The sequence below is a fragment of the Hemicordylus capensis genome, chromosome 10 (assembly GCF_027244095.1).
Source record: "Hemicordylus capensis ecotype Gifberg chromosome 10, rHemCap1.1.pri, whole genome shotgun sequence".
Taxonomy (NCBI): Eukaryota; Metazoa; Chordata; class Lepidosauria; order Squamata; family Cordylidae; genus Hemicordylus; species Hemicordylus capensis.
In genome coordinates, this window is record NC_069666.1 from 14,446,252 (window position 1) to 14,473,518 (window position 27,267).

At 46.4% G+C, this 27,267-nt stretch overlaps 1 protein-coding gene across 1 annotated transcript; it reads left to right on the forward strand.

The window, feature by feature from the left end:
* Window positions 1-711: 711 nt before the first annotated feature.
* LEO1 (LEO1 homolog, Paf1/RNA polymerase II complex component) lies at window positions 712-20,720 on the forward strand. Its single transcript, XM_053273109.1, has 12 exons — window positions 712-869; window positions 1,918-2,715; window positions 4,515-4,619; window positions 6,460-6,554; window positions 7,642-7,787; window positions 9,894-9,978; window positions 10,959-11,053; window positions 12,337-12,471; window positions 12,928-13,063; window positions 14,504-14,690; window positions 17,587-17,684; window positions 20,459-20,720. Exons 1-12 carry the CDS (start codon window positions 812-814, stop codon window positions 20,564-20,566), a joined length of 2,046 nt encoding a protein of 681 aa, XP_053129084.1. The 5' UTR covers window positions 712-811; the 3' UTR covers window positions 20,567-20,720.
* Window positions 20,721-27,267: the final 6,547 nt, after the last annotated feature.

Sequence of the window (27,267 nt, forward strand, 5' to 3'; positions counted from 1 at the left end):
TTGGGGCAGCATACAAATTAACAAAATAAATAACTTGGGCTGTGCACATCTAGAAGTGCCAGCAGGAGAGAAAGAAAGACGCACTACAACCTATAAGACCCTTCTGCTCTAGAATGCAAAACGATTTTTACTACTAGTACTATGAAAAATTATATACTGCTTTTCTGCAAAAGTTCTTGAAGTTATTTATGTACAAAACTAAATAAATCAGAACATTCCCCACCCCAAAAGGGCTCACAGTCTAGAAAGAACCATAAGGTAGACACCAGCAACAGCCACTGGGAAAAGGCTGTGCTGGGGTTGGATAGGGCCAGTTGCTCTCCCACTGTTAAAAAGAAGAGACTCGCCACTGTAAAAGGAGCCTCTTCGCTCAGTGAGCAGTGCCCCTCTATAACTTGCCTTGCAGCAAGAACATGAACTAGGGTTTCATCAGATCGCACAGACTCCACTGAGCGATATCAAAGAACAATGAAACAACGGACAAGAAGAAAGTTGCAGTGCTTTCCATTTTTACCAAAAGTTGTGTGTGAACGTGCGTCACTCTAGCCTCATACCAGCTCTGTGCGGGGATCTCACCAGCGCGGTTGCTGGACTGCAACTCCCATCAACCTCAACTCCTAAAGCCAATAGTTGAGAATTATGGGAGTTGTAGTCCAGCAGGCAGAGGCCCCAGGTCGGCCCGCCCGGGGTTGTTCTTCCTCTTCTCGCGAGTTTTGTTGGCGACTCAATCACGTCACTGGCATGCGCTCTCTTCCGGTCTAACGCTCTACCGGGCCCGCTTACCTAGGTTGGAGAACGGGTTGCCTTCACCATGGCCGACATGGAGGAGCTCTTCGGCAGCGACGCCGACACCGAGCCAGAGCAAAAAGGTAGCGCCGGGGCTGGCTGTGTGCGGGCTCTAGGGTCCGACTGCGCATGCGCCAGGGCCCCCTTGGACTTTCTCCACTCCTTGTCTCCCCGCTTTCTATAGTTGGGGCTCCTTCCGGGATTCGCCCCCCCCCCCGGGATTCGTCAGGGCTTATTTCAGTGTTGGGACGCCACGCGAGAAGCAGGGATCCAGGAAGGCGTGCCTCTGAGGATGTGCAGAGTGCCTTGTCCTCCCAACCGGCTTCGTACAGCAGGGGAGGCTCGGGCAGGGGTGGGCAAACTTGGTTCTGCTGCTGTTGGTGAGAACAACATTGTATCCTGGGGATGATGGAAGTTGTGGTCCACCGGCAGATGGCGGGCCGAGTTTACCCAACCCTGGATTGCGGGGAGAGATTTTGGGTGTGTGTGTGTGTGTGAAAAGGAACTGGACTCCTGGAGCTCTCTCTTTCTCAGAAGTCCCGCACAAAGCACTATGTTCATGCTGCAGAAATAAAGAGGGGGCTTGGGAGGCTCTTGTCCCCCTTAAGTGGCGCAGTGGGGGGAATGCTTGACTAACAAGCAGAAGGTTGCCGGTTCAAATCCCCGCTGGTACTATATCGGGCAGCAGCGATATAGGAAGATCCTGAAAGGCGTCATCTCATGCTACATGGGAGGAGGCAATGGTAAACCCTTCCTGTATTCTACCAAAGAAAACCACAGGGCTGTCTGTGGGTGCCAGGAGTCGGGATCGACTTGACGACACACTTTGCTTTACTTACTGGGAAGCTCTTCCCATACAGAGACAGGAGATAACCCCCCTGGGGAGGGGCTGGTGCCAGTGTAAACTGAGGCAGGGCTCCTCTAACATGGGGGGAGGGCAAGCCCTCCCCAGACAAGTGGCCAGGGGTGTCGTGGAGGGGGGATGCGCAGGGACAGAGTGCCAGTACTTCTCAGCTTCTCTAGCTGTTGCAGTGGGCACAGCCATGGGGAGGGCCTGTCATGGAGGGTGGCTACACTTTGGAATGTACCACTGCACGTGGCTTTCATTCTTCTCTCTCTCTTTTTAAACAGATTCTGATTCTGCTTCTGATTCAGACTCTGATCAGGAGAATGCTGGCTCTGTCAGTAATGTTTCTGGCAGTGAGAGCGACAGAGATGATGACAGAGAGGCTTTGCAACCTAGTAACAAAGAATTGTTTGGAGACGACAGCGAGGATGAGGTTGCCTCTCACCACAGCGGAAGCGACAACCAGTCTGAAAGGTCCTACAACCGCTCTGAAGGTTCAGGACCCTCCGAACATGACGAAAATGACCAGTCGGATCTCGACCAGCACAGTGGTTCAGAAGCTGCTCGGGACGAGGATGAAGACGAAGATCACAGGTCCGATGAAGGCAGCCGTCACTCGGAGGCAGAAGGATCTGAAAAGGTGCACTCGGAGGATGAGAAGTGGGAGAGAGAAGATAAAAGTGATCAGTCGGATGATGAGAAGCTCCAGAACTCGGATGATGAGGAAAGGCCTCAGAACTCGGATGACGAAGAGAAGATGCTGAACTCGGATGGCGAGGAGAGGACTCGGATTTCCAACGATAAGGAAAGGCTACAGCACTCCGACGACGAGAAGATTCACAACTCGGATGACGAAGACCGCCTGCCCCTTTCAGACGAGGAGAAGCTCCAGCACTCGGACGAGGACGAACGGCCGCGGCATTCAGATGAAGAGAATGCCCAGAACTCGGAAGACGAGGATGAAAGGCCACCACATTCCGATGAGGAGAAGATGCAGAACTCGGACGACGAGAGGCCTCCACATTCGGATGACGAAGAGCGCAGGATGTCATATGATGAAGAGGAGCAGGAGCGGAAATCTGGTAGGAACTGTTGGGATTAATCACGGCTGGGCAATACTGTGAGCCTGTTATAACTCTCTGGGTCATTTGAGCAAATACTTATAAGGATTATCTTACCAAGACTGTTGATAAGGCAGTGACAGATCCCAGGTGCCAGGGAGCCATGGCATCTAGAAATTCAACTATGGTGCCTATTCTAAGAGATTCAGAGGTAGAGTTATTTAATTCAATCTTTATTTGTCCCAGGCAGCTCTGTTTTTGTTCTAAGGATGTAAGGAACAGAAATCCATTTAGCCCTCCCCAACGTCTGACACTAACTACTACTACAACAAATATTTGTATACCACTTTTCAACAAAAGCGTTTGAAGCAGTTTACCTAGAAAAATGAATAAGATGCTTCGCTGTACCAAAAGGGCTCACAAGCTAAAAGGAAATATAAGGTAGATACCAGCAACAGCCACTGGAGGGATGCTGTGCTGGGGTTGGATAGGACCAGTTGCTCTTGCCCTGTGAGAGACAAGAGAATCACCACTTTAAAAGGTGCCTCTTTGCTCAATTAGGAGTAATACTAAATCTGGTAATTTGGTCAAGTGTCCATCACCCGGCTTCTAAATATTGGGGCTGACTCCAATCCCAAATAAAATTTGTCAAGGCCCTGTAATGCAATAAGACAGCTGAACAGTCCTTAACGGCTACTAAAGGCAAATTTCCTTCTTTCCAGTTCAGTTCTGTTATATTTAGCAGGGAGAGAGCAACTGGCCCTATCCAACCCCTGCACAGCATCCCTCCAGTGCCTGTTGCCTACCTTGAGTTTCATTTCAGATTGTGAGCCCTTTGGGAACAGGGAACCACCTTTATTATTTATTTATTTTGCTATGCAAACCGCTTTGAGAACTTTTTGTTGAAAAGTGATATATAAATATTCATAGTGGTGAGGCCAGAGCATAGTGGTGAGGCCAGAGAAACCATCTGTCAGCTTGCATTGCTATAGATTGGATGGTTGTCTATTACCATCTAAGATGGCAATTCTTAGGATTTGGCTTTTGTGGCTGATGGATAATTGTTCCATATAATATAGATTTAGATTTTGGGGTGCAGTCTCTTCCAGAGGCCTAGGTTATGTGATTGTTTTTCTTCTCCTTCTCATGGAAGTTCTTTAAGGTAGGCTAGACTGAAAAATAGCCTGAGGTTACATAAGAACAGCCCTGTTGAATCAGGCTTATCTAGTCCAGCATCCTGTTTCACACAGTGGCCCACCAGATGCTGCTTGGAAGCCCTCAGGCAAGAGGTGAGGGCGGGCCCTTTCTCCAGCTGTTACTCCCCTGCAACTGGTATTCAAAGGCATCCTGCCTCTGTGGCTGGAAGTGGCCTATTGCCAGGGCTGCAGAAATCCACTAGTCCTACTAGTCTGTGACGAGTGAAAAATGATGTCTGACGAGTGAAAAAAGTCCCGATGAGCAACATGTCAACATAGCTCGACTAGTAAAATATTTTGTCTGGCTGATAAACTGAGCCAACATTTCTTCACCCTTGCCTCTAGTCCTCAGATGGGCTATAGTTTCACCCAGTAAGCTTCATATGTAGGGATCTGGGCATACTTCTTCCACATCTACCCCCGTGTCTATCCGGCAGTACGGCCTGTTTTAACAGTGTTGGCGACCTTCCAAGTAGTTCTTCAAGATGGACTTGCGCCACTGTGTTGCATTCGGAGCGTGCATCGCAAGACGGGTTTCTGTAAAACTCTCCATGTGAAACCGGAGCAAGATTAGGAAGCATCCGGTTTGCCGCTCCCATCCTGACAGCGGATTCTCTTTTGCAGAGTCCATAAGAGGCAGCGACAGCGATGACGACATTCCACAGGTGAAGCGCAAGAAGCACATTGCGTCCGATTCTGAAATGGATAGCGATGCAGACGGGCAGAAAGGTAAGCAGAGCTTCTTCCCATCTTCTGCTTGAGTGGACATCGGATTTCTACCCACCCGTCACATTCTCCAGTGAGATGCCGCCAACATGGTGCCCAAAAGCTATCTGACCCGTCCTCCTGTTGGTTTCGGGCCTGCTGCTTAGCGTTGGTTACTGTTCTAGTTCTGCTCCCTGTCACAAGGGTTTCCAGATGTTGGCGACTGCGACTCCTATGATCCGTAGCCCAGCCGGGAATGATGGGGGACAACAGCTGGAGGGCCAAGTGGGCCCACACCTGCCCTAGCCAAAGACCAATGCAGCTGGGGATTCTGGGAGTTGCAGTCAACAACAGCTGGGAATCCCTGTTACAGCAAACACTGGTTCTGACTGCAAGATGTTGGGTTGTCTCTTGTCCGTGTCTAGAAACATAGGAAGCTGCCTTCTCCCAAGTCCAACCATCTAGCTCAGTATTGTCTGCACTGACTGGCAGCAGCTCTCCAAGGTTTCCAGCAGGAGTCTTTCCCAGCCCTACTTGACGATGCTGCCAGGGATGGAATGAACCTGGCACCTTCCTCATGCAAAGCAGATGCTCTGCCGTTGAGCTACGGCAAACCCCCCTCCCCCCCAAAAAATAACTTGATAGGAGTGGGTCTCATATGCTTCAGCAGAAGGGCATCCCTTAAGCTAGGGTTAGCCAGCCGGTGGCCCATAGAGAGGAACCAACACCTGAGGCAAATTTTATCTGGTCCTTGGGACTAGTTTTTCCTCTAGCACAGGGTTTCTCAACGTGTGGGTCCCCAGATGTTATTGGACTTCAACTCCCATAATCCCCAGTCCCAGTGGCCTTTGGTTGGGAATTATGGGAGTTGAAGTCCAATTACATCTGGGGACCCACATGTTGAGAATCCCTGCTCTAGCAGATTCCCAGATGTTGTTGACTACGACTCCCAGGATCCCCAGCTTTGATGGCTTTTGCTTGGGGATTATGGGAGTTGTGGTCAACAGCATCTGGGAATCCTTGTTAGAGGGAGCACTGCTTGGGACGCCTCCCAGATTTTATTAATACTCATGATGATACTGATCGTTAATTAATAATGATCAGAACAAAGCAGTTGGCCAACCGGGCCCTCCCTGCCTTCATCCAGTTATTTAGCTGACAGTAGCAAAAAGCCTTTGATATCCTGATTATGATGTGGGATTGTGGCTAGAAGCGACAGAAGTTCTGTAGACAAAGGCTGCATTCACGCGGAGCCGCCGGTCCAGTGGGCCCAAGGTTCTGCACCCCCTACCCCCACTCTCCTGTCTGCATTCAGACCTACTGCAGTCAGGGAGACTGCAGAGAGGCAGGGGATCTGGCTGTGCGGGCATCCCTCTTTCCTGAGGGACAGCCCATGCAGCCAGTAGGAGCTGGAGTGAGGGAGGAGCTTCCTCCCTCAACTCTGGTTTGAGGGAAAGGCTAACTGCACTCCCAGTCCGGATGTAATGAAGGTGCTGCCGAGATACAATTTATGGTGGCAAAAATCACTACAAACCAAAGGTGACGAATGGAGTCAGGGGAAGAGAACAACGGAACCATTTCGTCCGTTAACTCTGTTTCCCCGGGTTCAGACATTTGGCTAGTGAAACCATAGGTGAACAGATTTCTGGTTTCGTATTTCATATGAACCTGGCCAGAATGAGGGAAGATAAAGTGAGTTAAATGTATTTGATGAAATCCTGCAGATTTCATCAACCACACCCCACGCTGATACAAAGGTGAGAAACAGGATTTTCTTTTAAACTTTTCCTAACCCACCTTAAATGTTTTCAACAGAGAATTGGTGAAGCATAATTTTTCTGTCATCTTATTTTCTGGATACAAGATAATAGGGATGCTATGGATCTGTTTGGAGGAGCGGATGACATTTCTTCAGGGAGCGATGGGGAAGATAAGCCTCCGACTCCAGGGCAGCCAATTGTAAGTCCCGCAGCTGTCTTTGAGTGGGAAGTGGGTGGGGGTGCTGCATCCCGTGACCCTGTCTCCTCCCAAGACAAGATTTAATCTGGAAGGCTGGCTGGACAGCTTGAACGCTTGAGATGTTAATGTGCGCACATTTTAAAACATTTGCGTCATGTTTTTCATACTGTGTAAAAGTTCCATAATGATTCTTGATCCCTTTGGGAGGAGTTGCTAGAGAAGTATGTGGGTTCATCTTAGGAACATAGGCTGCTGCCATATACTGAGTCAGACCATTAGTCCATCTAGCTCAGTATTGTCTACACAGACTGGCAGCGGCGTCTCCAAGGTTGCAGGCAGGAATCTCTCTCAGCCACATCTTGGCAATGATGGGGAGGGAACGTGGAACCTTTTGCATGCAAACATGCAGATGCTCTTCCCAGAGCGGCCCCATCCCCTGAAGGGAATAACTAAAAGTGCTCACACATGTAGTCTCCCATTCAAATGGAACCCAGGACATACCCTGCTTAGCAACAGTGATAATTCATGCTTGCTACCACAAGATCAGCTCACCTCTCTACATATGAGCGGGAGGTATCTGCATGGACAGCCAGGAAAACATACCATGGACAGCCAGGAAAACAAAGGGATCATAGAACAAATCAATCCAGAATTTTCACTCAAGGCACAAATGACCACACTCAAACTATCATACTTCGGACACATTCTGTGAAGATCCAGCTCCCTTGAGAAGTCCATAATGCTGGGGAAAGTTAAAGGAAAGAGAAGAAGAGGACGACCAGCAGCAAGGTGGATGGACTCGATTAGGACAGCAATGAATGCACCACTGAGAGACGTTCAAGGCCAAGTTGAAGACGGATCATCCCGGAGAGAATCTCTCTATGTGGTCGCTAAGAGTCGACACCAACTTGGCGGCACTTAATCAATCAATCAATCTGCATTAAAATGATTTTGGTAATATTTATATCCCCTAGTCAATTGCTTATGTAAGGGTGTTTATTTCTAAAACCGTGTGTGGAATAACGTGAGGTCTTTTAGCTCCTCCATGACTGGATGGTCTCTCTCTTGCTTTCTCTTTCTCCATTAGGATGAAAATGGGTTGAATGAGGATCAGCCGGAGGAAGAGCCCATTCCAGAAACGCGCATCGAAGTCGAGATTCCAAAAGTAAACACAGACTTGGGGAACGACTTGTATTTTGTGAAGCTTCCCAACTTCCTCAGTGTGGAGCCCAGGTAAAAGCAGCAGCCCAACCGTGAAAACCATCATTTGTGGTTGTGTTATGTGCGAGACATCACTGGAGGGGGAGAGGAGTGTGCCAGCCAGGAACGTGTACTTTATAACACAACAACATTTCCATACCGCTTTTCAACATGTTTCCAAAGTGGCTTATATCGAGAAATAATAAATAAATGAGTTGGATCCTTGTCCCCAAAGGGCTCACAGTCTAAAAGAGCTCACAACCCCTGCTGGGACTTCCACCCATCCAAGGGAACCCTCTGGTCCTAGGCTGTAGCTAGGCCAAGGGTTGTTCCAACAGGGGGGGGAAATGAGAAGTGGGATTCTTTCCTCTCTAATATAATAATAAACTTTATTTGTTAGCCGCCCCATTAGAAATTGTTCTCTGGGCGGCTCATAAGAGAGGATTAAAACATACTATAGTATGTTTTATATTATCTCTCATTGCTAATAAAAAGAATAACATAAGTAGAATGCAGTCATTGACACACAGTCAAGGCACACTCTTGAAAAGAGGTATGCGGTTTCAAAAATAGAGTCGCAAGTAAGCAAATAGAACAAAATAGAACAAAAAGCAAAACCTCAGAATAAACTGCTCTCCACTTAAAGGCTTGCTAAAAAGCTTTCCAGGTTGACTTCTCCCATCCTAGATGTTTCCAAACCGCATTAGCATCTACTCAAGATGTTGTCCTTCTGCCTTGCGAATACTGTCCAGGCCTCTGATGAACAGTTGCACAAGCACTTTCCCCACTCCCAATTCAAAACAGAAGCCAGTGATTTCATTCTCATGCTCCAAGCAAAGCCCCGTTTTGACTGGGAGCGAAGGCCATGCACAGAGCACACAGACACCGGTGCTTCTGCTGTCTTGCTGTTCTCGGCAAAAACAGGGCTATGAATAAAACGGCACGTGATGATGTTTCTGAGGCCAAAATGCCTTGCTCTTGGCCCTTTTTTCAACTTAAAACACACCTGCCGAAAACTGAGCGCTGGCCATAACAGTTGATCTGAAAATAAGTAGTTGCATTGGAGTGGTGTTCACTTGAAGATCTGCCAGGCCACTTTGGATCAACTAGCCAGAGTTAGTTCGGCTTGTGAGAGTGGCCCAGGTCTTCACGCTTCCCCCTACCCTTGACTGGTAGTGACTGAAGTGACTGGCCCAGAGTCACTCAGCTAGTCTCATGGCTGAATGGGGATTTGAACTCAGGTCTCCCCAGTCCTTGTCCAGCACACTAACCACTACAACACACTGTCTCTCTTTCAAATTCCTGGCTGTGCAAGGGAAAAAGGGAGTAGGAGGGGAGTGACATGGGCTTCATAGTTTTGAGACTGCATTTATGATGGCTACCAAAATCATTTCAATGCAGATGCCTCCCCTTGTAAGTAGAGAGGTGAGCTGGTCTTGTGGTAGCAATGGTAGAGCGTCTGCTTTGCATTTTTTCACACACACTAAAAAAAATCTCTGTAGGGTACCTGAGCTGAAGGTGTTAGACAGCAGGTTGAAACGTCCTGCGCCAACTGAAGGTAAAGAAGAAGGGCAGGAGAGATGGCCTTCCAGTAGGCTGCATTAGTTGTCCCCTTTGCTAAGCAGGATCTTCCCTGGTTTGCATTTGGGTGGGTGACTACATGTGAGTGCTGCCGCCTGTCCGCTGTAAGATATTTCCCTTAGGGCGTAAGGCTGAAGCTCAGTGATAGAGCATCTCCTTGCATGCAGAAGGTCCCAGGTTCAATCCTCGGCATCTCCGGGTACGGCTGGGGAAAGACTCCTGCATGAAACCTTGGAGAACTGCTGCCAGTCAGTGTAGACAATACTGAGCTACATGAACCAATGGTCTGACTCAGTATAAGGCAGCCTCCTGTGATCCCAGTTAACCACTGCTGCAATTTAGGATTTTCCACACATGCCCACCTTTTTTCTCTTCCGTCCCACCCCCAATATTGTTTTGCTTAACATCTCGTCTGAACAGTTCTGTAGAACTCAAAAGCTTGTTCACCACTTTGTGATGTTTTAGTTGTCCTAATAAAGGTATTATCCTGTGATATTTTTGAATAATCTGCAATAAAGGGAAGGTTTGTATGGTAATGCAGTGTCTGTTTTATTACAGACCTTTTGATCCTCAGTACTATGAAGATGAATTTGAAGATGAGGAGATGCTTGATGAAGAAGGTAGAACAAGGTTAAAACTGAAGGTAAAACTTAAATTCTCCCCACTCACAGTTCTTTGAAACTGAATTATCCCAAAGAGCACAACCTTTTCTCAAGTCTTAAGGTTTAGGTGTCAGTTTTTGTTCCACCTGATGGATGATCTTTACCAAGGAAGGAAGCATATTGGTTTGCCAGTTTCTTTGTGACTTTTGATACCATCGACCATGGTACCTTTCTGGGTCGTTTGCAAAATTTGGGAATAGGCAGTACTGCCTTGCAGTGGCTCTGTTCCTATCTCTCAGGTAGATTCCAGATAGTATCGTCTGGAGATGGTTGCTCTGTGAAACAAGAGTTATTGTATGGTGTCCCTCAGGACTCCATCCTATCTCCAATGCTTTTTAACATTTATGAAACCACTGGGTGAGAGATCATCAGGGGATTTGGAGTAGGGTGTTATCAATATGCTGATGACACTCAAATCTATTTCTCCATGACCCCATTATCGGGAAATGTTATCGTCCACCTGAATTCCTGCCTACAGATGGTAATGGGATGGATGAAGGATAATAAATTGAAGCTGAATCCAAACAAAACAAAGGCACTCATGATAGGCTGTCATAATTCGAGGGATATGATAGAACTTCCTGTCCTCGTTGAGGTTGCACTCCATATTTGGAGTGGGGGTGTGTGAGAGAGAAAGAATGGAGGGAACATAGGAAGATGTCTTACTGGACCATTGGTCCATCTAATTCAGTATTGACACTGACTGGCTCCCTCAATGTTTTATGGGCTCAGTGTTATGGCTTTGTATCTGATGTCATTAATGTTTTGCAACCAATTAATGGCACCAATATTAACTTGGAAAGTTTGGTGGTTCACTGAAATAGCAAATATTTTTGGACATTTCTCCAAAAATATTCCACCCACCTGTGTTTCTTGCCCATGATTTTGAATGTTTGTTGAGAGAACCTTTCTGCTTTACTGAAGAAATGCTTTCTGCTTAGCAACCTTCTTGTCCCAACAGGTGGAGAACACTATACGCTGGCGGACACGCCGAGATGAGGAAGGAACTGATGTTAGAGAAAGCAACGCACGGATAGTCAAGTGGTCTGATGGGAGGTTAGTTTGATTATATGCCTGTTGAGGTTGAAAGAGTGAGGAAACTCATGGAAAGAGAGAAAAGAGGAGAGATCTACAGGACTACGAGGCTGGAAATGTTTTGAAGGCCAACAGAAGAAGACTAGCTAGAAGAAAGGGGGAGTTGTTGTAGGGGTTAGAAAAGGATATGGTATTGACCCGAATACTAGACAACTCTGAATTTAACTGCAACCCCTTTAAAAATAGAGGCTAAATTCAGTTTATACCCATATTCACCCAAAGTAAGAGGAGTCAGAAAGCAGGGGGGTAGTCTTAAATTCAAACATCAAAGAACTTGGAGGAAACCTAGTCTTGAATTCAGGTAAATGCAGTAACATGTTCATAACGATGAGCAGTAGATTAGGCAAATTTAAGAATTCAAGACAGAGAACCAGTTTGAGGGAAGGAGACCTAGCAAGGAAGCATTGGCAACCATCTGTGTGTGAGAGTGAATAACAGTTTTAGTCTTCTCAAGAGAAAGAACAGGATTATCTTTATAGAGACTACACAGATGAAAGTAATTATTTGTGACATTGTGTGGGGTGGATTAAATTTGCGGAATTGGGGTCCCATGGGTTTTGCTGCTTGACTAATCAGTGCTCGCCGAGAGAAGAATGCTGCAAGGACCCATACTAGGAAGTAAAAAATTCTATGGACACGAATATGATGCTTTCGTCTCTCGTCAGTTCAGGAGAACCTAGTTAATCACAGATCTGATACCCGCAATTTCCCGTATCCACAGTCGAGTAATTGACCTTGGTGTGTGGGGGGGGGCAAAAAAGGGGTTAATTTTCCTCTGAGGTCATTTCCGCCCACTGTTTTGTTTAAGGGAGCCATTTTCTGGCTTATTTTTGTTTTAAAAAAGAAAGAATGAGAGACTGCTATTTTTTACAGGGGGAAACACAAATTGCAGTGTTGTGGGGGCATTGCTGGACTGCTAGGGACAGACTGAGCATGTTGGGGCACTTCCCGCCACAATTTTAGGGCAATTTAAATTGTCTTTGGCATTTTTTAAAACCTCCGGGAACCTAACCCCCTGCAGTCCCGTAGAGTCATTGACTCAGTATTTGTGGTTTCTGTATCCGCGGTAGTTGTGGAGAAGGAACTGCCATGAATACTGTATTTAACAGTGGGTGTGTTGAGAACATGCTGCATGGATTATTGCACTCTGGTACGTGCACATCTTATTCCAATGACAAACAAAAAGTGCACCATGCAAGAGTTTATATCTAATAGGAAGTTTATGCCTCCCGATCTTTTTGCAGCATGTCACTGCATTTGGGAAATGAAGTGTTTGATGTATATAAAGCACCATTGCAGGGAGACCACAACCATCTCTTCATCAGGCAAGGGACAGGGCTTCAGGGACAGGCTGTGTTCAAGACAAAATTAACATTCAGGTAAGCATGCGGAGTGTATTTAATAATAGTAATGAACTGTATGTATTGGCCGCAGCATAACAAATTGTCTTCTGGGTGGCTCACGACACAACAGTAGAAACATGCAATTTAAAACACACAAAAACAAGCACACAAAAATCCAATTAAAATGCACAGTACAAAACAAATTACAATATATTCCCTGCTAACAATATAATCGCTGCTAAATTACAATATTCCTTGCTAATTTGGCAAAGAGGCACCTTTTTTGTTTTGGGCGATATAGAAATATTTTAAATAAATAAATAATGCAACTCTCCTCATCCCCAGCTGCGATGGCCTCAACATCTGGGAATCCCTGTTGCATGGAACACTGATGATTTACTCCAGTGGTATTTAATGGCACTGTCAGTTTCTTCTCTCAGACCTGGAATTCCCTGAAAGAAAGACACTAACTCGATAACACTTTCCGAACAGACCTCACTCGACAGACAGCGCCACCCACAGGAAGATGACTCTCTCGCTTGCAGACCGGTGTTCCAAGACCCAGAAGATTCGGATTTTGCCCATGGCTGGCCGTGACCCTGAGTCCCAGCGCACAGAAATGATTAAGGTATCGCTTTCAGGGTGACAGCCATGAAAGCCTGACCCTCCTAGCATTTAGTTCAGCGTCTTAAACTATCTCTGACAGATTGCAGCGGGAAGGAGGCAGGCCCTCAAACACTGTGGCTACATGATGTGTCATTTCAGAATGGGCCTGTTAATTGCGCCTCATGTCATGTATTCAGGCTTGACTACAGCATTCAGTTTCTAGTTGTAGCAGGCTCCGGATGCAGGGCGAACAGGTACTCACACCATCCTCTCAAAGATGTAGGACGTAATATGCCCAGAGACGTAAGTTTTGGGCAGTATAAAAATATGTCAAATAAATATGCATCTTGGACACTGAGGCCTGATCTATACATGTAGTCAAGTGAGATGGCAGTGAAGTGATAGAGGCCCGTGGCGGGCTGTATTGCTTCGGATGGCAAGTGGCGGGAATTGCATTTTGAATGTCCCAAAGCTTTGAAACAAAAACAGCTCCCTGCAAAGAGAAAATTAGCACCGTAGAGACTAGAGGTGTGTGTGTGTGTGTGTGTGTGTGTGTGTGTGTGTGTGTGTGTGTGTGAGAGAGAGAGAGAGAGAGAGAGAGAGAGAGAGAGAGAGAGAGAGAGAGATATTTTCATTTTATATACTCATATATAGATGTACACATATATAGATACACAGAGAGAGAGAGAGAGGTGTGGGTGTGTTCGTTCATGCGTGCATGCATACAACAAATTAAAAAGCAAATAGAAGAAGAAGAAAAGATAAGGACAGCCCTGCTGGATCAGGCCCAAGGCCTATCTAGTCCAGCATCCCGTTTCACAGAGTGGCCCACCAGGAGGGATGTACATGAACCAGTCCGGAGGCCATTCTAAAGGCCTCTGAACCGGTTCGAAGGCAGCGCTGGCTCGAAGGTTCGACACTGGGGGTGGGGGTGCCTCTTTAAGGGTGGGGGAGGAGGCACTTACCCCTCTCACTGCTCCCCTCTCCCTGGTGACCATGGAACCGCGGAGGTGTGGTTTGACAGCGGGGGGACGTGCCTCTTTAAGGGCAGGGGAGGGTGCACTTACCCCTCCTGTCGCTTTTCCCCTACCAGCGCTCTGTTTTTTGCAAAACCCATGGGGCGGCAGCGTACCTCCCTGCTGCCCCTTCCCCTATTCTTGGCCGGAAGAATTGCCTGCACGTGCGCCCATCACGTATGTCGTGCACACGCAGGCAATGCTTCCGGATCAAAAAAATTTAGATAACGAAATGTATCACTACTTAGCTATATAAAGTTATCCTCTTGGAGACCCATTCAGAAATCTGCAGCAATTGACAGTTCCACAAAATAAACTCCGTTTTGCGCCTACAGACCGGACCTGAGGCATCAAAACAGAGACTCCTTGAAGGGGCACTGTATTAGGAGTGCATAGCGTGCTGGGTGATGCCGCATCCAAGCCTCACGGCTGTGTTTCACCCACAGAAAGAGGAGGAGAGGCTGCGAGCTTCTATCCGCAGAGAGTCCCAGCAGAGGCGGATGCGGGAGAAGCAGCATCAGCGGGGGCTGAGCGCCAGCTACTTGGAGCCCGATCGCTATGATGAGGAGGACGAAGGAGAAGAGGCCATCAGCCTGGCCGCCATCAAAAACCGATACAAAGGGGGCATTCGAGGTATGTCCATCTTGCTTGTAGTGTTTGATCAGAGGCCGAGTGTCGGTGGGGAAACCCTTTCCCAAAGGATCAGATGAGTTCAGAGGTGATCGGTGTGTTGGTGATCTGGTCCACATTTTGTCCTACCTTCCTTTCATGATGGAACATGCACACACGAGAGAGACTCTTAAGTCACGCTCTGTCCAGATGCTGACCAGATCCGGACCTGCTTAGCTTCAAGGTCACTGCGTCGCGTGCTTTCAGACCCTGTTTCATCCCAGCAATAATGGTGCAGCTTTGCTCCTTTTCAGTAAAATGCTGCAGGCCCAACAGGCAAGGGATGAGTATTCATCAAAAGGTCTAGCCCTGTTTGTGAATTTCCCTGAATTCCGTCTCATTGGCCACTCTTGGAAGATTCAGTCCTGAGCGAGATTGGCTTGATTTGTACATTGGACCTTATCCTGAAGACTTGAGATATATTGCCTTTGAAAACATAGCAGCTTTACAAATACTGCAAATAAGTTTACAAACTTACAAATAAGTTTCCAGAGACTGCAGTCTGATCCCCACAGAATCCTTCTCATGGAAGCAGAGAGAGCTGCCTCTTGAGTCCGGCCCGTGGTCCATCTCGCTCAGTGTTGTCTACTCCGACTGGCAGCAGCTCTTCAAATGGTGAGACAGGAGTGCTTCCCAGCCCTCCCTGGAGATGCTGCCGGGGATTGAACCCAGGACCTGCATGCAAAGTAGATGCTCTGCCACTGATCCATGGCCCCAGCCCCTTCCTTTTGTCCTCCATTTTAAATGCAGTTTGGTTTGAAGACTGAAGTTCCTCACTGTGCCACATGGAGGCGCTTGAACATTTTAAAAACAGCAAAGGAAGTTTTGCTTCAGCAGATACTACTGAGCTGTAGCCCCTTTCCCATGTTCCGGCCATTAAACTGCAGTGTGAGAGTGGTGGGACCTCCCAAAACATGATGTAACAGAGAGTTTCACGACAGGCCATGTCAGTTGCCCCTCCTGTGGTCCTGCCGAGGCTCCGTGTTGGCTTTGCCTGCCTTCTCTCTGAACTGGGTGTGCACCGACTTCCTAACAGGTGCTAGGAACAGCCTTTCTGCTGAAACAGGGTGCTGGTAAGCAACTGGTAAGCAGCTTGTCCGGAGAAGCACTTGAAAGTGAATACATCCCTCTGCTGTATTCATGAGATCCTTTCACATATGGTGGTTTATTTATATTTTTAACACAGATGTGGGGGAAATCCATTTCACCATCCTGGGCAGATGGTGCCCATGTATCTTTTAGCCCTGAGGGCTCCCAACATTTTAAAACGAGTGTGTCCCCGCTTTGGTCGCAAACTTTCAGTTCCCCCAACCATCAGCTCGAGTAACTGTCTCATTACTGTGATATTTAAACTTGTTCATCCATTCACACACTATCTTAAATGTTACGGTTATGAGACAGTCACTGGCTTATGTCCAGACTAAGTTACTTATTTATTTATTATTTATTTATTGATCAAATTTGTACACCACCCCAAACTTTCTTCTCTGGATGGTTTACAATAACCTGAAACAAGTCAAAAACATATACAAAGACTTAAAAACAATTTAACAATTTTAAAATAACCAGCAATTAAAACCCAAAAATATTACGCAGCTGAGGAAGCTTCCTTATGAATATCCCCATTGAAATAAACGGGACAAGTTTCCTTTAACTTGAAAATTTAATTTAAACTTACTTTTAAGTTTACATTACTTTCAGGAGGAGTGCTCGGTGCTAATTTTCGGAAGCCTGTCAGTCAGGCTGAGGGGAGGAGTGTGCTGAGCTTCAGCACACAGTCAAGCCAATCAGGAGCAGAGGAGGAGGGTCTTCACCCTCTTCCCTCCTCCTTCCTTTAGGAGACAGATTGCTGAGGACAGGTTGGCTTCAAGCCGGCATTCCTCAGATGGGGAAGAAATAGTGCTGCTGTGGGGTGGAGAGGCAGGATTACCCCCCCGAGAGCCCTTCAAGTACCCCTACGGCTACTAATACCCCCTGTTTAGCCCATACAGTGGGGAATTGTGGCTAGCAGCAGGTTCCTGACTTATCTCTGTGTGTGAAATTAACGTGCAAAGACCCCCTATTTGGATGTGCTTGTGGCTGTCAGGAGACAGAGGAACTATCTATTGCCCAGTCAATTAGAGCCAGCATGGTGTAGGAGTTAGTGCTGGACTAGGACTGGGGAGATGCGAGTTCAAATTCCCATTCAGCCATACTTGCTGCATGACTCTGGGCCAGTTACTTCTCTCTCAGCCTAACCTACTTCACAGGGTTGTTGTGAGGAGAAACTTAACTCTGGGCTCCTTGGACGAAGAGTGGAATATAAATATGTTTTTGGTTTTTTTTTTAATTTAAAAAAAATTCTGATAGAACTTCTAGCTGGACTGCCTAACAAGGGAGGCTGGGAAATGTTGCTCCTTTTCGCTGGCAATAAACATGTGATTCCTAAATGAGCTCCCTTTCCAGGGGCAAACCGAAGAAAGCCCGAGATAGGTTTGCTGCACAAAACACAGTTCGGTGTCATGGGGACTGTTGCATCTAACAGCGTATCGGTGCTTTGCATTATTAGCACTTTGCTGTGCTTTGCAAACCCTATAGCTGACTTTATGGTTTTGCTTCAGTGTGTCCAGTCACATGCTTTGCTGCATTGCAAGCCTAAAATGTGTGTCTTATAATTGTTACAAGTTTAACAGATGCCACAGATCAGTTGGATTGTGAGCACGTTTTTAGCGAAGGGAAGATGTCTTGGGCAGCGAGTGGGCAGAATCACTTAAAAAAAAAAATCCTCCTAATTGATCTGCTTCTAAGCTACCCTCGATTTCTGTGGCATGATTGCATTGAAGCTTAGTATTTGGACCGTGACGCATGTCTTCCCTTTCAGAGGAGCGTGCTCGGATTTATTCTTCAGACAGCGATGAAGGCTCAGATGAAGAAAAAGCACAGAGATTGCTGAAGGCAAAGAAACTGAACAGTGATGAGGTGAGAGAAAGTGTGTGTGAAGTAGTGATGTGTATGGCTGTTCTGAGCTGAGGCACACGCTCCTCTGTATATGCTAACTGAATATATCGGAGTCCAGCTGGCTTCTAACAAGAGCCCTATTCAGACATTACGTTGTGCTAGGAAGGAACATAGGAAACTGCCATGCGGAGTCAGACACCGGCCCATCTAGCTCACTGTTGTCTACCCGGACTGGCAGCGGCTCTCCCAGCCCTACCAGGAGATGCTGCCAAGGTCTCAACCTGGGACCTGCGTGCAAGGCAGATGCTCTGCCACTGAGCTATGTATGGCCCCCGTCCCTGCCTTTTGTCCTTCGTTTTAAAAACAATTTAGTTTGAAGGCTGCAGTTCCCCACTGTGCCACATGGAGGTGCTTGGACACATTTAAGAACACACACACACACACCCAAGAGTGCTTCAGCAGTCACCACACATGATAGAATGTCTGGGCCCTGGCACTTTTGTACGTCTCATTTGTCAAATGTTGGACCCACAAAAAGCCGGAGAAGCAGCGGGACGGCAGCGGCGCAGGTAATGACCTGCTTCCCTGCTGCGTAAGGGAGCCTCTTCTCGCCCTGTCGAACCGGTTTGGCTGCGGGTGCCCAAGCCGGTTCGGTGCTTCCAAAACGATGCGCCGAACCGTCTTGTGCACATCCCTCATAATAAGCGTCTGAATTTCACAGAACTCTTCTGGAGGAATTCAGGAATAAAGAACTGAATGTGGATAGAAGTACAAAAGATTTCACACACATTGCGGGGCTAGGACCTGGGCTGAATTCAGTTAGAGGGCATGGATATTTATGTAGCGCCTGATAGTGTTCCCTCTAACAGGGATTCCCAAATGTTGTTGAGTACAACTCCCAGAATCCCCAGGCAAAAGCCATTGCAGCTGGGGATTCTGGGAGTTGTAGTCAACAACATTTGGGAATCCCTGTTAGAGGGAACACTGGCACCTGATATCTGTATCTCTAGACAGTGTACATAATCCAAAATGCAATAAATATAATAAAACAGAATAAAAACAGTTTAAATTTAATTTTAATTAAAAGCCTGTGAGAACGGGTGGTGTCTTGAGGGCCTTTTAAAAAGCAATCTGAAGCTCTTATTTTGACAGGGAGCGAATTCCTGGGGCAGCCACAGAGAAGGCCCAGTCCCAAGTTGCCACCAGATGAGCCGGTGGCAACTGTAACCGGACCATAACTGTAATTCAGCCTCATTTAGAGCAACAGGCTGTTAGTACTGCGACTCGCTTTATAGATCTTGCATTTAAAGGTGCTCGAGCAGTAAGCTTTATATGAAAACTAATCGAGTAATCAGAGTCATTAATAAAAAGCAATTTTCCAGCTGGTATAATCTAATGACATTCTCCTGCCCTAAGAGTTGGATACATTAGTGATGACTTCATTAAATACCAGCCTCTTTCAAGAATGTGCCTCAGTCAGAAGCTGACTTTGAGATACTCAAGGTCTCTATTTTGGTTTTTGATTTTGTAAGGAAGCCTTGATGTGTTAATAGCCAGCGTGATGTGTGATGAGCCAGCGTGGTGTAGTGGTTAGAGTGCTGGACTAGGACCGGGGAGACCCGAGTTCAAATCCCCATTCAGCCATGAAACTAGCTGGGTGACTCTGGGCCAGTCACTTCTCTCTCAGCCTAACCTACTTCACAGGGTTGTTGTGAAAGAGAAACCTAAGTATGTAGTACTCTGGGCTCCTTGGAGGAAAAGCACAATATAAATGTAAAAATAATAATAAATAAGAATAATACTCTAGGGGAAACCTTATCCCTCAGCAGCATTTCCTGCTGAAAACAAAGCAATAAACTTTCTCTTCCATTGGTAGAGATTTGTAGCAGCTATAGTCTATCAAGCATTCATTTTGTTGCATTTGATCTGTGCTCCATTGATTAAAGTATTGATTATGTCATATTAATACTTTAGAGTTAAATATTAATTGTGTACAGTATACAGGATCTTCTCTGATGAGTAGGGGGGGATCTTTAAGCTCTTTGCCACAGAATTGCTTAAAATGAAACCCAAAGAAAATAGGTAAATTTAGTCACTGGTGATACTTGTGACTTGTAGGCATTCTGCTAATTATTGCATGTGGAGCATCCTCTGCTACGAGGCATAGAGCCGTAGCTCGGTGGTAGAGCATCTGCTTTGCATGCGGAAGGCCCCAGGTTCAGTCCCTGGCAGCATCCTCAGGTAGGGCTGGGAGAGACTCTGGCTTGAGACCTTGGAGAGCTGCTTCCAGTCAGTGTAGGTAGTACTGAACTAGATGGACCAAGGGTCTGACTCAGTAGAAGGCAGCTTCCCATGTTCTTCATTTGCGTGAACTTGACAACTAGCTGCCTCCAGAAAATCCACAAGCAGGGCTCGAAAACAATAGCCCTTCCCCGCTATTGCCCCCTTTTGATTTTTATTTGTGGGTATACTGCTTCTGAACATGGAGGCTCCATATAACCACCCTATGGTGTGTCCTTTCCTTACAATGCTTCGTTTTGTTGGCTTCAGTACATCCTGGTTGTGAACTTGTATAGCTGTGCACAAACAATTCCAAGAATCCTCCTTCCCTAGCTAGTGCTTCCACCTCCTTTAGACAATCCCCCCCCCCTGAAAGATTTGCCCCTTGTAAGAGGGCTCATCTCTCCATTTGGATCATTAACAGCCAATTTACTGTGCAAAGGTGACCTTGAAATGGGAGCTTCGTCTCTTATGGAGAGAAACCTGGCAAAATGTTCGGTTTTGCTTTTCTGCAGGAAGGTGAGCCTTCAGGCAAAAGGAAAGCAGAAGACGACGACAAGGCCAGTAAGAAGCCCAAGAAGTATGTGATCAGCGACGAGGAAGATGAAGACGAGGAGGCATAACGCCCGGCCAAACTCCGAAGATAGGTTTTTATAGAGAGACTGTACAGTTCTTCTTTTCCGAACCCATGTAAATAAACCCTGCTAGACTTCTTGACAAAAAGGACTTGTGTCAAGAGCTGCCATCTTAAAATGAATAAAACCATTTTTTGTTCGATCTCTTTCTCTTAGCAGATTCATTTTAATTTGATTGTGTTGATGTTGGAATGTAGCATTGCAGGATGTACGTCATTTTCTGTGGAGAACTTTATACTGACCTAACAGTACCACGTCTTGGAGACCAGAAGTGAACATTGATGGATATGTGGTCACCACTGAAAGCAGCAGCCTGACATTGGGGAGGAGAGCTGGTCTTGTGGTAGCAAGCATGCATTATCCCCTTTGCTAAGCAGGGTCTGCCCTGGTTTGCATTTGAATGGGAGGCTACATGTGAGCGCTGGAAGATATTCCCCTGAGGGGATGGAACCACTCTGGGAAGAGCAGAAGGTTCCAAGTTCCTGCCCTGGCAGCATCTCCAAGAAAGGGCTGAGAGAGTCTCCTGTCTGCAACCTTGGAGAGGCTGCTGCCAGCCTGTGTAGACAATACTAAGCTAGATAGACCAATGGTCTGACTCAGTAAAAGGCAGCTTCCTATTTATTACGACATCTACATCATCATTAGTAGTATTGCTATAGTAACAATTACTATATTATTGCTATTACTGTTTCAGTACCACTAGTAGTAATTTATTGCTGCTATTACTACTATTACTCTGAATATTTATATACCACTTTTCAACAAAGTTCTCAAAGCAGTTTACATAGAAGAAATAGAGAAGATGGCTCTCTGTCCCAAAAGGGCTCACAGTCTAAACATAAAACGCCTCCTTGCAGAGAGCTGGAAAAGCTGAATCGGACGTGGAAGCCACAGAGGGCTTCCCGTCTCCCTCTTAAAGCCACGCTAAGCCTCTTCTAGCAGGCAAGCCGGCCTTATGTAACACAAGTTCAGGTAACGTGGTTCAGGGTTAGGGTTTCTGGGGCATCTTCTGCCCTTGATCTGCCTGGAATCCATTCCCTTGCTAACTGAGCAAAGAGGTACCTTTTTAAAAGTGGCGAGTCTTTATTTAGCGGGGAGGGGGGAGCAACTGGCCGCATCCATCCCCAGCACAGCATTCCTCCATGGGCTGAAGCTGGTGTCAAACCTCCTGCTTGGCAAAGGGGACAATCCATACTTGCTACCACAAGACCAACTCTCAACTTCACAAAGGTGTTTTAAGGGCAACATCTTATTTCATCTGTATTTTAAAATGCCATGTTCTACCTCTTCACTTTCCAGCAGCCTTGGCATCTCCAGGTAGGGCTGAGAATAGAATGGCCAGCCCCCACCTTGCCGTATCCCCTTAAAAAAACACCACCTTTTGCCCACTCTCTTTTCCATCGGCACTGGATGGGCACACACACTTGGGTTTCCTGATTCTATCCTAATTGGCTAATCTGCTCCCGACTTGTGAGCTGTTAAGACGCATGAGAAACTCTCCTTGTGACTTTCCTTTTTGTAATTGTCATGCCATCTAAAAGTTCGTGAGTTCCCTTGGGGATTTTTCCCCTGCTCCCTGATCAAAAATAATGCTGCTTTATAGTTTGCTGGAATGTTGACCTGCTAATCTGCTTAGGAGAGTGACCTCAGTGCCGAGAGAGATTTTCTTCATGAGATTACCTAGCTATACTTTGGCCCCTTCTGAGAAGAGACACCAGATCCAAAGAGCACCCGGGTTAATTATGTAATGCAGATTTAATGGGCAGAGATCGCTAGGAGTCGACACCACAAACAATCCATTTCTACTTCACCCTGAAAACTCCCCCTGCTTAAATAGACCATAAATAAATAGACCCCTGTGTAAATAGACCATAGGTCTATTTAGCTCAGTATTGTCTACACAGACTGGTGGCAGCTTTTCCAAGGTTGCAGGCAGGAATCTCTCTCAGCCCTATCTTGGAGATGCCTCCAGGGAGGGAACTTGAAACCTTCTGCTCTTCCCAGAGCGGCTCCATCCCCTAAGCAGAATATCTTGCAGTGCTCACACTTCTAGTCCCCCATTCATATGCAACCAGGGCGGACCCTGCTTAGCTAAGGAGACAAGTCATGCTTGCTACCACCAGACCTGCTCTCCTCCTCATGTGAGGCAGGTCAGGCTGAGAGAGCAGTGAGTGACCCAGACCTTCTTGGCTAAGTGGGGATTCGAACACAGTGGCCAATAGCCAAGGATTATGGGACCGAACTGGGGTGTCAAGGGGGTGTTGGACCGAACGAGGCGGTGCTGGACAGAAATGGCCCGTTCAAGTTCAAGTCCGGTTCGGACTCCAACCGAACCGGGCCAGCCGGTTCTGTGCACATCCCAATTAGAGACTATGGATGTTTATTTGTTTATTTATTAAACATAAAAACTTGCGTCTCTGGGCGGTTTGCAATAAAACAAAATAAACGACAACCGGAAAAGTTAAAACATCAGAAACAAGCTAAAATGTTAAAGCAGTGTTAAAACTATTAAAACATTTGCGTTATCTCTTTGAGACCCACTGCCCTTTTGACATTTCGTTCCAACAATGTACCAGAGAGACGGGCAAAGGTAACGGAGAGAGATGAGACCGGAGACAGAAGAGGGGGTTATATAGCTGGAGTTTAAGTAAGTGTGATGTCCTGATAAGAGGCAGAATCTTCAAGGTAACTTCCTTAATGCTATGAAACCTGTACTTTGCCCAAGACAATGGTATGGCAGAACATGCTATCTAAATAAGGAGAACAGGAGATAACCTGCCTGTGTGATGCTCTCTAAAGTGATAACACGAGAGAAACTTTTCATTTGTCTCTGAGACAGTATCAAGGATCGCTGAGCTGGATTGAATTTCAGGGCCAGTCTGAGTTCAGTGCTCTCATCACACCGGGTGGATGCCAAAGAAGAGGCGATGACTGTTTTCTCCCTGTTTTTTTCCAAATCCCACTGGGTCACGTTGCATTTTGAGCAGGGAGTTGCATGCCTTGGAGAAAGGGAAGGACCAGCCAGCCAATAAAGCTTAAGAACAGCCTTGTTATGTTATACGAGGGTACAGATGTTTGCACAGAGTGTTCCTGCGATCATTTTAAAAGTTACCGTGGGTACAGGGTACAAATGCAAGGTACAGATAGGATATTTGCTGCTCTACCTGTGTTCAACATACTACGAGAATTTGTACGTCTGTACAAATCTGTACCTGTGTGCCCTAATACAAATGTTCAATTTAGTGTTGAACCTTGATAGAGAGAAAATTTTCTCCCACTCCCAGAATACTAGAAAAGGCCTGCTCAACTTTATACTGTTTTTGGACTACCACTCCCATAATCCCCAGCCACAGTGGCCAATAGCCAGGGATTATGGGAGTTGTAGGCCAATGTCTGCAGGAGGACCCAAGTTGAGCAGCCCTGCACCAGAACCAGGGGTCATCCCTCGAAACTGATTGCCAAGAAATTTAAGACCGACAGAAGGAAGTACTTTTTCACACAATGCATAACCAGCGTGTGGAATTCGCTGCCACAAGATGTGGTGACAGCCAACAACCTGGATGGCTTTAAGAGGGGTTTGGATAAATACGTGGAGAACGGGTCTATCAATGGCTACTAGTCGGAGGGCTATAGGCCACCTCCAGCCTCAGAGGCAAGATGCCTCTAAATACCGGTTGCAGGGGAGCAATAGCAAGAGAGAGAGGACATGCCCTCAGCTCTTGCCTGTGGGCTCCCCAGAGGCATCTGGTGGGCCACTGTGTGGAACAGGATGCTGGACTAGATAGGCCTTGGGCCTGATCCAGCAGGGCTGTTCTTATATCTGAATAGGGCTTCAGTCATTCACACACAAGCACAAGTGCAGATATCTCAACGCAGGTACAACTGAAGGTTATGTCTGAAGAGGGCTTCGTTTAGGGTTGCCATCTTCTGGCTTTCCAAATCCGGGTGCCTAATTTGCATATTATGTAAATTGGCTTGAAAATAGTTTTTGAGCAGAATAGTGACTGCACACTTTGCTCCATAACTCTGGGTCTACAAGGGAAGCTGAGCTTTTATTTATTTATTTTTAAAATGAAAGCTGAAATCTGGGCGAATCTGGGTGAGATGCTTAAAATCTGGGTGAAACCCGGAATTCTGATGGGCATGGCAACTCTAGTTTCATTAAACCAAAATTCAGGAGGAGTGGAATACAAATCAGAGGAACAAAATGGGGGAAATTCCCTCCTTCCAGAGGTTTGTCCCTGATGCTGGCTTTTGATGTCAAGAAAGCTGTTGTCATTTTAAAAACTGCGTTTGTTCATCATTTCTATTAGCACATTTACTTCCATGCCAATGGCTCCTGTGAACTACCTTTTGGCTGTGGTCGGTGCGAAATGCCTCATTTTTCTTGGAAACCGAATCAAAGGTTTCCTTGAAAAACACACAACCGCGGTGTTGGCACAGCCTCATTTAACATGATGTCATGAGGTTGTGGGAGACAGAAATTGCAACCTAGACGAATTCTGAAGGGCATCCATTTTTGGAAAACAGTGGAGGCTGTTTTGAACGTAAGCCTCAACAAGGACCTAACTTTTTTATCTCCCTTCTTTTGAGTGTAACTAGGCCATCGATAACCAGGCATTATGAGAATGTAGAATGTTAATTGCACAGCAATTTAGGGGTTTGCATACTTTTCCAGGGGCTTGAGTTAATTGTTGCAAACTATACTTTGAAACCACATGAGGCATATGACAATTTCAGGTCTGAGATTATGCCTCTACGGAAATAGCATTAAAGGAGAGATCCGCTCCCCCGACCCCCACCCTGTCTAGACATGTATAAAGCCTCTATGGAAATCTTATAAAATATGTTTCAGGAGTTCAGATTGTGAGTGGCTGGAAACTTTCAACATTAAGAATTTGAGCGGTAGATCTGTAGGCAAGAGAAGGAATAAGGCAACTTTGAAAATAAGTAGTAGAACCATCTGGCGGGGATGAATGTTCATGGTGATTTTAGATACGGTCTACACACCCCTAGAGATGGAAAAGAGGTGATAACTTTGCAATGCCTGCCTTTTAAATTCTGGTTTTCAGATTTAATTTGATTTTTAATTAATTTTAAAAGGAGTTTTTAAGCAGCTTTGTATTGTATTTTGTATTTTTTTTTGCCTTTTTTGTCTGTTGATTTAATGTGTTATGTGTTTTTTATGGTATGTTTTAATCCTCTGTTGTGAGCTGCTCAGAGAACAATTTGTTATGGGATGGCTAACAAATAAAGTTTATATATATATATATATATATATATATACACACACACACACACACACACATACACACTTACACACACACACACACACACACTCAACTTTCAGTGTGTGCTCATACTTTTATGGTCCTGATGGCCATCGGGCTTGGAACAGCCCAATTTGCATCAGTGTTATAAAAGCTTTTTTTAAAAAAACCACCCCAAAATACTATAAAATTTCATCCATGTTGTCAGAGGAATAGAAATGAAAATTGGCTATTTGGTCTCCATGAAGGGATATCAATCCCCAGGGGACCCTTGAAAGCAATCCTGGGGATCTTAATGGTTTGATAATATTGTGAAAATATTGCGGGAGGGATACACTTCTGGCAGAGCCGGTACCTAACAGAGGCAAAGGGGTTTTGCTTTATCTGCAAATTTAAGGAAGGGAAACCATCGCTCCCAAAAAGGTAACTGAATGGGAGAAAGCAGCAGTGGCACATGAGATCAGAGCTGCACTACTTCTGCCCTCCTGCAGATGTTGGACTACAAATCCCATCATCCGTGACTATTGGCCACTGTAGATGATGGGAGTTGTAGTCCAACCATAGCTGGAGGGCCTGAGTTGTGCAGCCTTGCAGTAGACTCACACCACTGCTACCAGAGACATACTGGGCCCAGGTTTTAATAGGTGGCCCCCACACACACCCCGCTCCCAGGATGAAATGAGCCTGGCCAATGGAAGGAGGATCTCATGGGAGCCGGACGAGCAGCCGAGGGAGGCGGCTGGCAGCAGCAGCAGGAGGCCAGCAGTAGATCGGGTGGGAGCCTCAGCCGGTGGGGGGTGAGCTTGGCAGCTCCTCCTGGAGACTTGGCGACTCCCAGATGCAGGGCATGATGGGCTTTTGAAACCACCAGCCCTATTATAGCCCCACCCTGATTGTTACCTCCTCCTGGTACCTCCCTCCCAATAAGGGGTGTAGATCTCATATAAAATCAACATAGGCATTCATCCCCCCAGATGGTACAGACCATTCCAGCTGACCCATGGACTACTACTTATTTTCAAAGTTGCCTTATACATTCTGTCACCGCCAATGCTTTTTAATATCTACATGAAACCACTGGGTGAGGTCATCAGAGGATTTGGTGCAAAGTAATGGTATTCATTCCCTAAATGCCTGCCTAGAGGCAGTAATGGGCTGAATGAGGGATAACAAATTAAAGCTGAATCCAAGTAAGACAGAGATGCTCGTTGTGGGAGGTTGGAATTTGAGGTATGGGGTAGATCTTCCTCTTCTAGATGGCATTACACTCCCCGGGTTACCTTAGAAAATGCCACCTTCTGTATAATTCCCAACACATGTTGAGGTCATCTGGAGAGGTCCATCTCCAGCTGCCACCAGTGCATCTGGGGGCGACTCGGAACCGGGCCTTCTCTGTAGCTGTTCCTGTGTTGTGGAATG

What these genes read in the sequence shown, in the direction of transcription:
- LEO1 (XM_053273109.1), top strand. Translation starts at nt 812, where the DNA reads ATGGCCGACATGGAGGAGCTCTTCGGCAGCGACGCCGACACCGAGCCA. An exon ending in GTCAAGTGGTCTGATGGGAG is followed by an intron (nt 11,054 to 12,336) that starts GTTAGTTTGATT and finishes ATCTTTTTGCAG; the next exon opens with CATGTCACTGCATTTGGGAA. An exon ending in AAGACAAAATTAACATTCAG is followed by an intron (nt 12,472 to 12,927) that starts GTAAGCATGCGG and finishes CTTTCCGAACAG; the next exon opens with ACCTCACTCGACAGACAGCG.